The sequence below is a fragment of the Mustelus asterias genome, chromosome 4 (assembly GCF_964213995.1).
Source record: "Mustelus asterias chromosome 4, sMusAst1.hap1.1, whole genome shotgun sequence".
Lineage (NCBI taxonomy): Eukaryota > Metazoa > Chordata > Chondrichthyes > Carcharhiniformes > Triakidae > Mustelus > Mustelus asterias.
Window position 1 is genome coordinate 137,785,274 of NC_135804.1, and position 12,884 is coordinate 137,798,157.

Sequence of the window (12,884 nt, forward strand, 5' to 3'; positions counted from 1 at the left end):
CCTCCAGGTGTACGTGCGGGACCTGCAGACTGTCCCAACTTCGGATTCCCGCCCGAGAACGGAAAATCCCGGCCCTCTGTTTTCAGGGAAGTTGATTGAGGAATAACCATTAGCCGAGGCAATGGTGCCAGGCGATCTTTTCCACCTCTCTGAGCTTTTCCAACATTTATCCCCCAACCCACGCCACTACACACACACAACCTGGTCATGATCTCATTGCTTTTTGTGAGAGCTTGCTGTGAGCAGATTGGTTGTCATTTTCATGCATTACAACAGTGACTACACTTCAAAAGTACTTCATCGGCTATGAAACTCTTTGACAATAAGACCATCAGATATAGGAGCAGAATTAGGCCACGGGCGCATCGAGTCTGCTCCGCCATTCAACCATGGCTGATATTTTTCTCATCCCCATTCTTCTGCCTTTTCCCCATAACCCCTGATCCCCATATTAATCAAGAATCTATCTATCTCTGTCTTAAAGACACTCAATGACCTGGCCTCCTTCTGCGGCAAAGAGTTCCACTCTCTGGCTGAAGAAATTCCTCCTTATCTCTATTTTAAAGGATCGTCCCTTTAGCCTGAGGTTGTGCTCTCTGGTTCTAGTTTTTCCTACTCGTGGAAACATCCTCTCCATGTCCACTCTATCCAGGCCTCGCAGTATCCTGTAAGTTTCAATAAGATCCCCCCCTCATCCTTCTAAACTCCAATGAGTACAGACCCAGAGTCCTCAACCGCTCCACATACAACGAGCTCTTCATTCCAGGGATCATTCTTGTGACCCTCCTCTGGAACCTTTCCAAGGCCAGCACATCCTTCCTTAGATACGGGGCCCAAGACTGCTCACAACACTCCAAATGGGGTCTGACATTGCTAGGATATTATATAAACAGATGTCTTTCTTTTCCTTATTTCTTTCATATGAGATAGAATCTTATCAAGCAAGATCTTGGAACAAAGAACAGTACAGCACAGGAACAGGCCTCTCGGCCCATCAACCTGCGCTGATCACATTGTCCTATCTAGACCAACCGCCTATATCCCTCTATTCCCCGTCTGTTCATGTGCCTCTCCAGATAAGTCTTAATGTCGCTAACATATTTGCCTCAACCACCTCACTTGGCAGTGTATTCCAGGCCCCCAGCATCCTCTGTGTAAAAAAAACTTCCCCTGCACATCTCTACTGAACCTTTCCCCCCTTACCTTAAACTTGTGCCCCCTCACGATTGTCATTTCTGCCCTGGGAAAAAGCTTCCAACTGTTCACCCTATCTATACCTCTCGTAATTTTATAAGCTTCTATCAGGTCGCCCCTCAGCCTCTGTCCAGAGAGAACAATCCCAGTTTATTCTTGGGTGGGAATTTCCTGTCCCACCCACCATGAGAATCGTTGCGGGTGGGGAGCGGACCATGAATTGGTCGGTTGACCTCAGGCGGGATTTTCCGGGTCTTGGGGCAAGCACGGCTGGAAAATTCCGCCCTAAGTCTTTTATCACAAGTATAAGTCTCAGCAATGATAAGGAACTTTGTACCTCAGTTGCAACCTTCACCGCTCACTCAGTTACTTACACATGGTCCTATTTTCACTAAATTTTCTCTGCAATTCTTTTTCACTTGATTTTTTCATGGGAGATGGTGAACATCACTGGCAAGGCCAGCATTTGTAGCCCATTTATAATTGCCTTTGGACCGAGTGGCTTGCTAGGCCATTTCAGAGGGTAGGTAAGAGTCAACCACATTGCTGTGGCTCTGGAGTCACATACAGGCCTGACCAGGTAAGGACTTCTCTAAAGGACATGAATGCACCAGATGGGTTTTTACGTCAATAGTTTCATGGTCACTATTTCTGAGACTAGCTTTTAAATTCCCCAGAGTTTGTCTGGGACTCCAGATTACTATTCCGGTGACACTACCATTGGACTACCGGGGAGTTGGGTTAGCTCAGTTGGCCGGCCGGTTGGTTCGTGACACAGTGCGAAGCCAATAGTGTAGGTTCAATTCCCGTTCTGGCTGAGGTTATTCATGAAAGTCCTCAAAGAAGAAAATAGCCTGTGGTCATCTGGGACTATGGCAACTTGACTTTTATTTTAGAATTCCCCCTCAATGGACTGCACGCCACAGGTGAATGGTCAATAAAGAGTGGCAGAGAACTGAAAGTTCATATCTCCATGTAACACAGTGGATTTGCCCAATTCCTGTATATTCTTCATGGCACTTGTTACTGGAGCTTGTAGTCTGTATTGTGCAGCATCTTGATGGACCCTGTTAGTGCACTTCAAGATGAAGAATAATAATCATATTTTCGATATATCAGATATATTATGGTAATTAAATCGTGATTCAATGTGAATGTTGTGTCGGTGAAAGGTTTGTTCAGAATGGATTTATTTCCTGTTTCAGATGATCACAGAAGGTGCAATGCAGGGACTGGAACTGATGGCACCTCAGACTATACGTGGAAGAGCCCTACGTGGCCAGAGCTGAGAGAACATCTGTCGGAGCACCTGCACTTTGGTCAGCTGCTTCCCGAGAGTGTCCCACGGAAATTTGTCTACAAACATCGAGACTTCCTGATGCAGCAATGTAACCTTCAGGCTGCAGAGTACAGGCCAGTTACAGCCACCCCCAAACTGGACCTTGAGAACTTTGCATCTGCATGTAACCATGGCTACTACAACGTGACGATAGTTGGTATGTACGGGTACACAAAAGGAATGAATTGTGCATTGACTGCACTATTATAATGTACATGGTGCCAGGCTTGAGTGGGCAGCACTAGAAAGTCGTAGGTTCAAGGGGCTAGAAGCTGACACTATTAATACAGTACTGAGGCAGTGCTGCATTGTCAGAGGTGCTGTCTTTTGGAAGAGGCTGTAAACTAAGGTCCCGTTTACCCTCCGATGGATGTTCTGCTAGAGTCCATTATAAAAGATGCAATAACATGGCACTTAGAAAATTTCAACAAGATTAGACAAAGTCATCATGGATTTGCGAAAGAGAAATCATGTTGAGAAAACCTACTGGAGTTTTTTGAGGATGTAACTCGTAGAATAGGTCAGGGTGAACATGTGGATTTGGTGTATTTTCAGGAATCTTTTGATAAAATCCCATTGCAAGATTAGTGTGTAAAATTAAAGCACATGGGATTGGGGGTAATGTATTGGCACGGATTAAGTATTGGTTAGCAGGCAGGAAACACAAAGTAGGAATAAATGGGTCTTTTTTGAAGTGGCAGGCAGTGGGGTATCACAGGGATCAGTGCTTTGACCTCAGCTATTCACGATATACTTCAATGATTTGGATGAAGGAGCCAAAAGTAATATTTGCAAGTTTGCCGATGACACAAAACTTGGTGGGAAGGTGAGTAGTGAGGAAGATGTTAAGAGGCTTCAGGGTGATTTAGACAAGCTGAGTGAGTGGGAAAATACATGGCAGATGCAATGTAACGTGGATAAATGTGGTTATTCACTTCAGATGGAGAAACAAAATGGCAGAGTATTATTTAAATAGTGATACATTGAAAAATGTTGACATGCGAAGGGACCTGGGTGTCCCAGTGCACCAGTCACTGAAAGTAAGCATGCAGGTGCAGCAAGCAAATGGTATGTTGGCTTTCATTGCAAGAGGACTTGAGTACAGGAAAGATGTCTTTCTGAGCTGTACAGGGCCTCGGTGAGATCACACCTGGATTATTATGCGTAGCTTTAATCTCCTTATCTGAGAAACATAAGAACATAAGAAATAGGAGCAGGAGTAGGCCATCTAGCCCCTCGAGCCTGCCCCGCCATTCAATAAGATCATGGCTGATCTGATGTACTTGTCATAGAGGGAGTACAGCAAAGGTTCATCAGATTGAATCCTGAGATGGCAGGGTTGTCGTATGAGGAGAGATTGGGCTGACTGGGCCTGTATTCACTGGAATTTAGAATGAATGTTGATCTAATTGAAATGTATTAAGTCCTGACAGGACTGCACACATCGGATGCAAGGATGTTGTTTCTTCTGGCTGGGGGGGGGGTCAAGAACAAGGGGTCACAGTCTCAGGGTACAGGGTAGGCCATTTTTAGGCCATTTGTAGGCCATCTGTCCTATAGATATAGGACAGATGTTAGAGGTAGGTTCTTTACTCAGAGAGTAGTAAGGGCGTGGAATGCCCTGCCTGCAGCAGTCGTGGACTCATCAACATTAAGAGCATTCAAATGGCTATTGGATAAACATATGGATGATATTGGAATAGTGTCGATTAGAGGGGCTTTCGATTGGTTCCACTGGTCGGCGCAACATCGAGGGCCGAAGGGCCTGTACTGTGCTGTAGTGTTCTATGTTCTATTTAGGACGGAGATGTGGAGAAACTTCCTTCAGTCTGAGGGTGGTGAATCTGTGGAATTTCCCACAGAAGGCCATGAAGGCCAAATCACTGAATATATTTAAGAAAGAGATAGGTTTCTAAACCCTAAAGTGGCACAGTGGTTCGTACTGCCGCTTCACAGCGCCAGGGACACGGGTTCAGTTCCCGGCTTGGTCTGTTTGGAGTTTATACATTCTCCCCGTGTCTGCGTGGGTTTCCTCCGGGTGCTCCGGTTTTCTCCCACAGTCCAAAGATGTGTGGGTTAGGTTGCTTGTCCATGCTAAATTGCCCCTAGTGTCAGGGGGATGAGGAGGGTAAATACATGGGCTGCGGAAGTGAGGGCTGGGTGGGATTGTGGTTGGTGCAGACTTGCTGGGCCGAGTGGCCTTCTTCTGCACTGTAGGGATTCCATGATTCTAGGTGTCAAGGGGTCATAGAGTCATAGAGGTTTACAGCATGGAAACAGGCCCTTCGGCCCAACTTGTCCATGCTGTCCTTATTTTTTTTTTAAACCCCTAAGCTAATCCCAATTGCCCACATTTGGCCCATATCCCTCAATACCCATCGTACCCATGTAACGATCTAAATGCTTTTTAAAAGATAAAATTGTACCCGCCTCTACTACTACCTCTGGCAGCTTGTTCCAGACACTCACCACCCTCTGTGTGAAAAAATTGCCCCTCTGGACACTTTTGTATCTCTCCCCTTTCACCTTAAACCTATGCTCTCTAGTTTTAGACTCCACTACCTTTGGGAAAAGATATTGACTATCTACCTTGTACATAGAACATAGAACAGTACAGGCCCTTCGGCCCTCGATGTTGTGCCGAGCTTTGTCCGAAACCAAGATCAAGCTACCCCACTCCCTATCATTCTAGTGTGCTCCATGTGCCTATCCAATAACCGCTTGAAAGTTCCTTAAGTGTCTGACTTATCTACCTTGATGCGCTTTAAGACTTCCAGCACCTCCTTCTCTGTAATATGTACATTCCTCAAGACATCAATATTTAATTCCCGAAGTTCCCTAACATCCATGCTTTTCTCAACAGTAAATACTGATGAGAAATATTCATTAGGATCTCACCCATCTCTTGTGGATCCGCACATAGATTACCTTGTTAATCCTTAAGAGGCCCAACTCTCTCCCTTGTTACTCTTTTGCCCTTTATGGTATGGGGAGAATGCTGAAATATGCTCTGACGAAGGGTCAACTAGACTCGAAACGTTGGCTCTATTCTCTCCCCACAGAGGCTGTCAGACCTGCTGAGATTTTCCAGCATTTTCTGTTTTTGTTGCTGAAATATGATGTTGAGATGGAGGATCAGCCATGGTCATATTGAATGGCGGAGCAGGCTTAAAGGGCAGATTGGTCTCCTCCTGCTCCTATTTTCAATGTTTCTGTGTTAAAGATCATAGAATCCCTTCAGTATAGAAAGGGGCCATTTGGCCCATTGAGTCAGCACCGACCACAATCCCACCCAGGCCCTATTCCCGTAACCCTTCATGTTTACCCTGCTAAAACCCTGACACTAGAGTTAATTTAGCATAGCCAATCAACCTGACCCGCACATCTTTGGACTGTGGGACAAAACCGGAACTCCTGGAGGAAACCCACGCAGACATGGGGAGAATGTGCAAACTCCACACAGACAGTGACCCAAGGCTGGAATTGAACCTGGGTCCCTGACGCTGTGAGGCAGCAGTGCTAATCACTGTGCCACCCCAAATCTCTGTTTTGAAGAAAGGAAGAGGAGTTATCCCCAGTATCCTGGCCTCTATTTACAACTCAAGCAATGTCTTAAAAAAAGATAGGTGATTAGATAAATCAGCAGATAATCTTGATGGCCCTGTAGTAAATGATGAATTATTGTTCCAATCCAGGTATCAATCACCAGGCAGCAATTGACGTTGTGTTTCTCCCGGCTGCAATGTATCATGAGAGTCACCGCATGTTGGGTTTATCGGTGGACGTTCATGACAACACGCTTGCCTCCATAATGGCTAGTGGATATGTTTGTGACGAGCCAGCCGCAGATAATAATCAGCAAAGACAGCCATCCTCCTCTCCAGGTAACAACTATGTCCTCAACCAGATCTCAACACAGAATCCAGTAAAAAGCTCGGTGTAACTTAATCAATTGACACGCGTCTTGAAGCACTGATGTGCGACACTTACACTGGGTGCATTGAAGTGTTCTTTAGTTGCCAGCCATGGGTCAGCAGGGGCATTCTTCTCCTGAGTCAGAAAGCTTCAGATTGAAGCTTGCTTCAGAACCTTGAGCACAAAATCCAGGCTGACATGCCAGTGCGTTACCACGGGAGCATTATATTGAGGGAGGTGCCAACTTTTGAAGAAGATTTTAAACTAGGTCCCATTCAGATTGGTCAATAAGATTCCACATCCCCAGCAGAAATGCAAGGAAGTTCACCCTGATGTCCTGGTCAATATATTCATTCGATAACCAGCATCACTACGACAGATTATCTGGTCATTATCACAGTGCTCCTTGTGGGAGCTTGCTGTGTGCAAATTTGCTGCCAAATTGCTTGCTGTGTGCAAATTTGCGGCACAGTAGCACAGTGGTTAGCACTGCCGCTTCACAGCTCCAGGGACCTGGGTTCGATTCCCGGCTTGGGTCACTGTCTGTGTGGAGTTTGCACATTCTCCCCGTGTCTGCGTGGGTTTCCTCCGGGTGCTCCGGTTTCCTCCCACAGTCCAAAGATGTGCGGGTTAGGTTGATTGGCCATGCTAAAAATTGCCCTTTGTGTCCTGGGATGCGTAGGTTAGAGGGATTAGTGGGTAAATATGTAAGGATATGGGGATAGGGCCTGGGTGGGATTGTGGTCGGTGCAGACTCGATGGGCCGAATGGCCTCTTTCTGTGCTGGAGGGTTTCTAAGATTTCTAAGATATTTCGACGTTAAAACAGTGACTGTACTACAAAAGTACTTTGATTTGCCTGTCAAACACTTTGGGATGTCCTGAGGTAATGACAGGCACTATATAAATGCAAGTTTGTCCTTTCTTTGATAAGCACTAACTAGTTGCATAGATTAAACCTAAACTTTTTATGACATTTGCACAAAATGCTTTTTCTTCTGCTTGTTTGGAAATGATTTGCATTTCAGTTATTCAGACGATAGTTCTGTGGGGATTGTTGCAGGCATTCGAACAGCGCCAGATTGTTCTAGGGGCAGAGGGGATTTCAGACAGCTCAGGTGGACCTATTCCCATGGGTGACGTGGAACACTGGGACTTGGGATTTAGGAAGAGGAGTAAGCCATTCGGCCCCTCGAGCCTGCTCCACCAACCGATAGTATCATAACTAATCTGACTGTGGTCTCAACTCCACTTTCCACATGGGCGGCACGGTGGCACCGTGGTTAGCACTGTTGCCTCACAGCGCCAGGGACCTGGGTTCAATTCCCGGTTCGGGTCACTGTCTGTGCGCAGTCTGCACGTTCTCCCCATGTCTGCCTGGGTTTCCTCCGGTGCTCCGGTTTACTCCCACGGTCTAAAAGAAGTGCTGGTTAGGTGCTAAATTCTCCCTCAGTGTACCCGAACAGGCGGTGTTAATATAAGCCTACGTGTGATGTTAATAAATAAACTTTTTAAAAAGAGTTTTTCTTTCAAGCACTAATCTCCTTGAACAACCTGCTTTTATAATGTGCCTTTAAAGTGGAAAATACCTCTGCGTTTTATAAGGGAATAAACAAACAAATGATGAGCCAAGGCCGGAAAGGTGGCCAAAAGCCGGGATTGAGAATGCTTTCAAAAATGGAGAGGTGTTGAGAGTGAGGAGAGTGGGACTGAGGCGGCTGAATGCTCAGACCACCAATGATGGGGTGAAGGAATGGGCAAAGTACAGAACACTGTCAGGCCCACAGAACTGTAGGGAAAGGTTTTGGTAATAAGGTGGGATAATAATACCACAAAGAGGTGAAAATGAGGACCAATGTTTTAAATTCCGTAAAATGGGATATAGAAATAGAGGCCCGATTCTCGATTCTCCCGAAAATGCTGAGTTGGTGGGAAAACGGTTCTAAATCCCGACTGTTTTGTCAGTTCAGCTTTTCATCTGAATCTCTGCACTCTGTGCAATCCAGAGGTCCCAGTCGGGAATCTCATTAAAAACCCAAGGGGGCGGGGCCTATTCGTGACCGGAGTCTGACAGTTCTGGAACTCTGCGCATGCGCAGTGGTCCCAAGCTGTCAACCTGCCCTTTGCTGGCCAGCCCGGACCTCCGCAGTGCTGCCCCTCCAGCCCCCCCCCCCCCCCCCCCCGCCCCCACGGCCCTATCGTGGCCCCCACAACAATTCCCAGGCCAGCCCTGACCCCCCCGCCCCCCCTCCCCCCACTGCTGGCCCCCACCCCATCCCCCAGCCCGCCCCAATCGCTGCCCTCCCTCCATCCCAGACTGATCCTGTCTGCAGGTTGGCAGCAGGAACCCCCCACCCCCACCGATTGCCCATGGGCCCCCGCCCCCTTGGCACTACCCAGTGCCCAATGGACAGTCCCAAGGCGCCCCCTGGGCATGGGCACTTTGCCCCTTGGGCAGTGCCGGGGGCACAGGCTTCTCATGCCCAGGGGGCACCATCCCCCTGCCTCCCGACCCCCTCGGGGTGGGGGGGGGGGCGCGCCCCGATTGCCCCCCTTCATTCCGGCGGGGTCTCCCGTTAGTCCCCTGAACGTGGGGTGCTAGTCCGAACACCATCAGCACGAAGTACTCCTCGTGGGGTGGGAGATTCAATCGGGATCTGAAAGGTCCCGATAATGATCTAATAAGCATATTTAAAACAGATTTAAATAACTTACCTGCTTTCCTGCCGGTCTCCACCGTGGTCTGACCGGCGACTATTCACCGGCTCTGGGAGATGCGCATGTGTTCCCGGCGCATGCACAAATCCCTGTTCAAGGCCGCAGACGCGCGTCTCCCACCGCAACCCGACAAAAAGGTTGTGGGTCACAGTGGGAGAATCACGGCCGGAGAATTCCTTTCAGGGCTGTACGGTGGCTCAGTGGTTAGCACTGCTGCCTCACAGCTCCAGAGATCTGGGTTCGATTCCGGCCTTGGGGAACCATCTGTGTGGAGTCTGCACATTCTCCCCGTGTCTGCGTGAGTTTCCTCCGGGTGCTCCAGTTTTCTCCCACAGTCCAAAGATGTACGGGTTAGGTTGATTGTCCATGCTAAATTGCCCCTTCGTGTCCCGGGATGCATATGTTAGAGAGATTAGCAGAGCAAATACGTGGGGTTATGGGGATAGGGCCTGGGTGAGATTGTTGTTAGTGCAGACTCGATGGGCCGAATGGCCTCCTCCTGTACTGTAGGGATTCTAAAACCTCTGGCCAAGTTTCTGGTTACCTGTCTTAATGTGTCTCTCACTGGTTTGGGTGTGAATTTGTTTGTCAGAGTATGGCTCCTGTGAAATCCTCAGGAAAGTTTTACTCACTTCAAGCCATGAAGTTGCTGTGTCCCCACAGTGCGAGAAGATGGCACTGAGGGAGAAGATCATCCATGATCGAGTTCAGTGGCAGAGCAGCCTCAAGGGGCCAAATGGCCTCCTTCCTGCTTCTATGTTCCTCACTGCAAGTTGTTTTGCATCGCACTGTTGGCCTCTTGGGTGATTAATTACACCTCGGGGATTGCAGCGGTTCAAGAAGGCAGCTCACCACCACCTTCTCAAGGGTAACCAGGGACATGCAACACTTGTTGGTCCAACCGGTGATGCTCATGTCCCATAAATAATTTTTTTTTTAAATGAAGAAAAAGAACTCGGTGTTTCGAAGCAGTCGCTAACACTGAGGTTGCGGTTAGCAGCTCAGCTGAGAAGGGCTGACTATGGGGCAGAGTATCCTCTGTTACACTGGGGCATACAGAAAATTGGGGTGTGATTGATGGGCAGACTGTGTTGTAGGTGGATTTACTCCCCATAGGACTTTTTTTTCATAGAATCCATAGAATCCTTACAGTGCAGGAGGAGGCCATTCAACCCAGCAAGTCTGCACTGACCACAATCCCACCCAGGCCCTATCCCCATAACCCCACATATTTACCCTGCTCATCCCCCTGACACTCGAGTCAATTTAGCATAGCTAATCAACCTATCCCGCACATCTTTGGACTGAGAGGAAACCGGAACACCCAGAGGAAACCCCCGCAGACACGGGGAGAATGTGCAAACTCCACACTGACAATGACCAGAGGGTGGAATTGAACCTGGGACCCTGGCACTGTGAGGCAGCAGTGCTAACTACTGTGCCACCGTGCCTCGCCTGTTGTTACCCAGCATACCACTTGATTGTATGAGAAGGGTATGAAGGATGTTCACCTGCAAGCATTGCAATTGAAAGTTTTTCCGCTGATTTACCTCCCCAATCGGAATCCGTACCTTACTATTGCGAAGGGGGCCATTTGTTCCATCGCGACTGTGCCGGCCCTCTGAAAGAGTGAGCCAATTAATCCCGCTCCTGTACCCTTTCCCCAGCCCGGCAAATCTTTCCTTTTCAAACATGTATCCGTTTCTCTTTTGGAAAGTTACAGCCGAATCTATATTCCACATCATCGTAACCCACTGCGTTTAAACAAAAATTCTCCTCCTGTTTGTTTTGGTTATTCGATTTGATTTATTATTGTCACAGGTATTGGGATATAGTGAGAAGTATTGTTTCTTGCGTGCTATACAAACAACATACCATTCATAGAGTACGTAGGGGAGAAGGAAAGGAGAGAATGCAGAATGTAGTGTTACAGTCATAACTAGAGCATAAAGAAAGATCAAGTTAATATCTGCTAGGTCCATTCAAAAGTCTGACAGCAGCAGGGAAGAAGCTGTTCTTGAGTCGGTTGGTACGTGACCTCAGACTTTTGTATCTTTTTCCCGACGGGAGAACGTGGAAGAGAGAATGTCTGGGGTGCGTGGGGTCCTTGATTATGCTGGCTGCTTTGCCGAGACAGCGGGAAGTGTAGACAGAGTCAATGGATGGGAGGCTGGTTTCCCTGATGGCAATTTTGCCAATTTATCTTAAATCTGTGTCCTCGCCCACCACTGGAAACGGATTTCTTTTTATTTACCATATCGAAATCCTACATAGTTCTGAACTTGACTCCTTTTGTAGATGAAGTGTTTTGGAGAGGATTTTGTCAATTACATGTCACCCTGGGGAGGTTCTTGCTGCTTTGGATGGGCAAATGTGTCAACATCATAAAACACATGACAGTCTTTTGTGTTGCTACCTTGCAGATCAGATCATAAAGACGACAGCGGAGCTGGACTGTCTGCACGTCATCTGTGTCCTGGATGTTTGCCATCACGGTGGGGACAGGACTGAAGTAATTTTAAACAAAATATACAGAGCGACAGAGCGAAGTCAGCCGTGACCATTGCAAGGACTGCATTTCAACAACAACTATTTTCCATTCATAGATTCTAGGTCTTGATCTGTGTTTCCTTCTCCAGTAACTGCCTCAGAACGACAACATCAAATTGAGTGCTTTCCGGTAAATATTTGCTATAATAGTGCATTTAATATAAATTTTTATCTCTTGGCCTGTATATATTCAGACTCCTCTCTCTCAAATAAATCTCTGGATTAAATCTAATCTCCTCGAATGAACAAAGGCTATTGAGAGCTTTGGGCTTCACCTTCTCACAGCACTGAACTGTTTTCTATCTCCATGCAGCAGTAAGCATCAAGTTATTTGGCAGCTAAAGGACTTTGCTGTAGATTAGAACAGTAGAACATAGAACATAGAACAGTACAGCACAGAACAGGCCCTTCGGCCCACGATGTTGTGCCGAGCTTTATCTGAAACCAAGATCCAGCTATCCCACTCCCTATCATCCTGGTGTGCTCCATGTGCCTATCCAATAACCGCTTAAATGTTTCTAAAGTGTCTGACTCCACTATCACTGCAGGCAGTCCATTCCACACCCCAACCACTCTCTGCGTAAAGAACCTACCTCTGATATCCGTCCTGTATCTCCCACCACGAACCCTATAGTTATGCCCCCTTGTAATAGCTCCATCCACCCGAGGAAATAGTCTTTGAACGTTCACTCTATCTATCCCCTTCATCATTTTATACACCTCTATTAAGTCTCCCCTCAGCCTCCTCCGCTCCAGAGAGAACAGCCCTAGCTCCCTCAACCTTTCCTCATATGACCTACCCTCCAAACCAGGTAGCATCCTGGTAAATCTCCTCTGCACTCTTTCCAGCGCTTCCACATCCTTCTTATAGTGAGGTGACCAGAACTGCACACAATATTCCAAATGTGGTCTCACCAAGGTCCTGTACAGTTGCAGCATAACCCCACGGCTCTTAAACTCCAACCCCCTGTTAATAAAAGCTAAGTCTCCTAATGATTCATACCTCCTTGTTTGGTGGTACCTCACTGGCAAACTGATTGTGAAATCTAAAATTCAAAGCCTTATAACACATTTATGCGAATATCTGATTGCAAACCCAGCTCTTTAATTTGGGGTTTTTCTGACTTGCTTGGTAAGCAGCCTTAATGTCAGCAGTAAAGGCTGGTCAG

General features: G+C 47.2%; 1 protein-coding gene across 4 annotated transcripts in view; it reads left to right on the top strand.

The window, feature by feature from the left end:
- Positions 1-11,955, top strand: part of radx (RPA1 related single stranded DNA binding protein) — a 71,272-nt gene extending 59,317 nt beyond the window's left edge. For 3 of the 4 annotated variants that reach the window (XM_078211786.1, XM_078211784.1, XM_078211787.1), the window contains exons 15-17: positions 2,400-2,690; positions 6,229-6,417; positions 11,589-11,945. In XM_078211786.1, the coding sequence (XP_078067912.1) occupies positions 2,400-2,690; positions 6,229-6,417; positions 11,589-11,725 (617 nt within the window). In that variant the 3' untranslated portion in view covers positions 11,726-11,945. Of the gene's footprint in view, positions 1-2,399; positions 2,691-6,228; positions 6,418-11,588 lie in introns of all 4 variants that reach the window. The other variant, XM_078211785.1, reaches the window with a different exon arrangement.
- Positions 11,956-12,884: the final 929 nt, after the last annotated feature.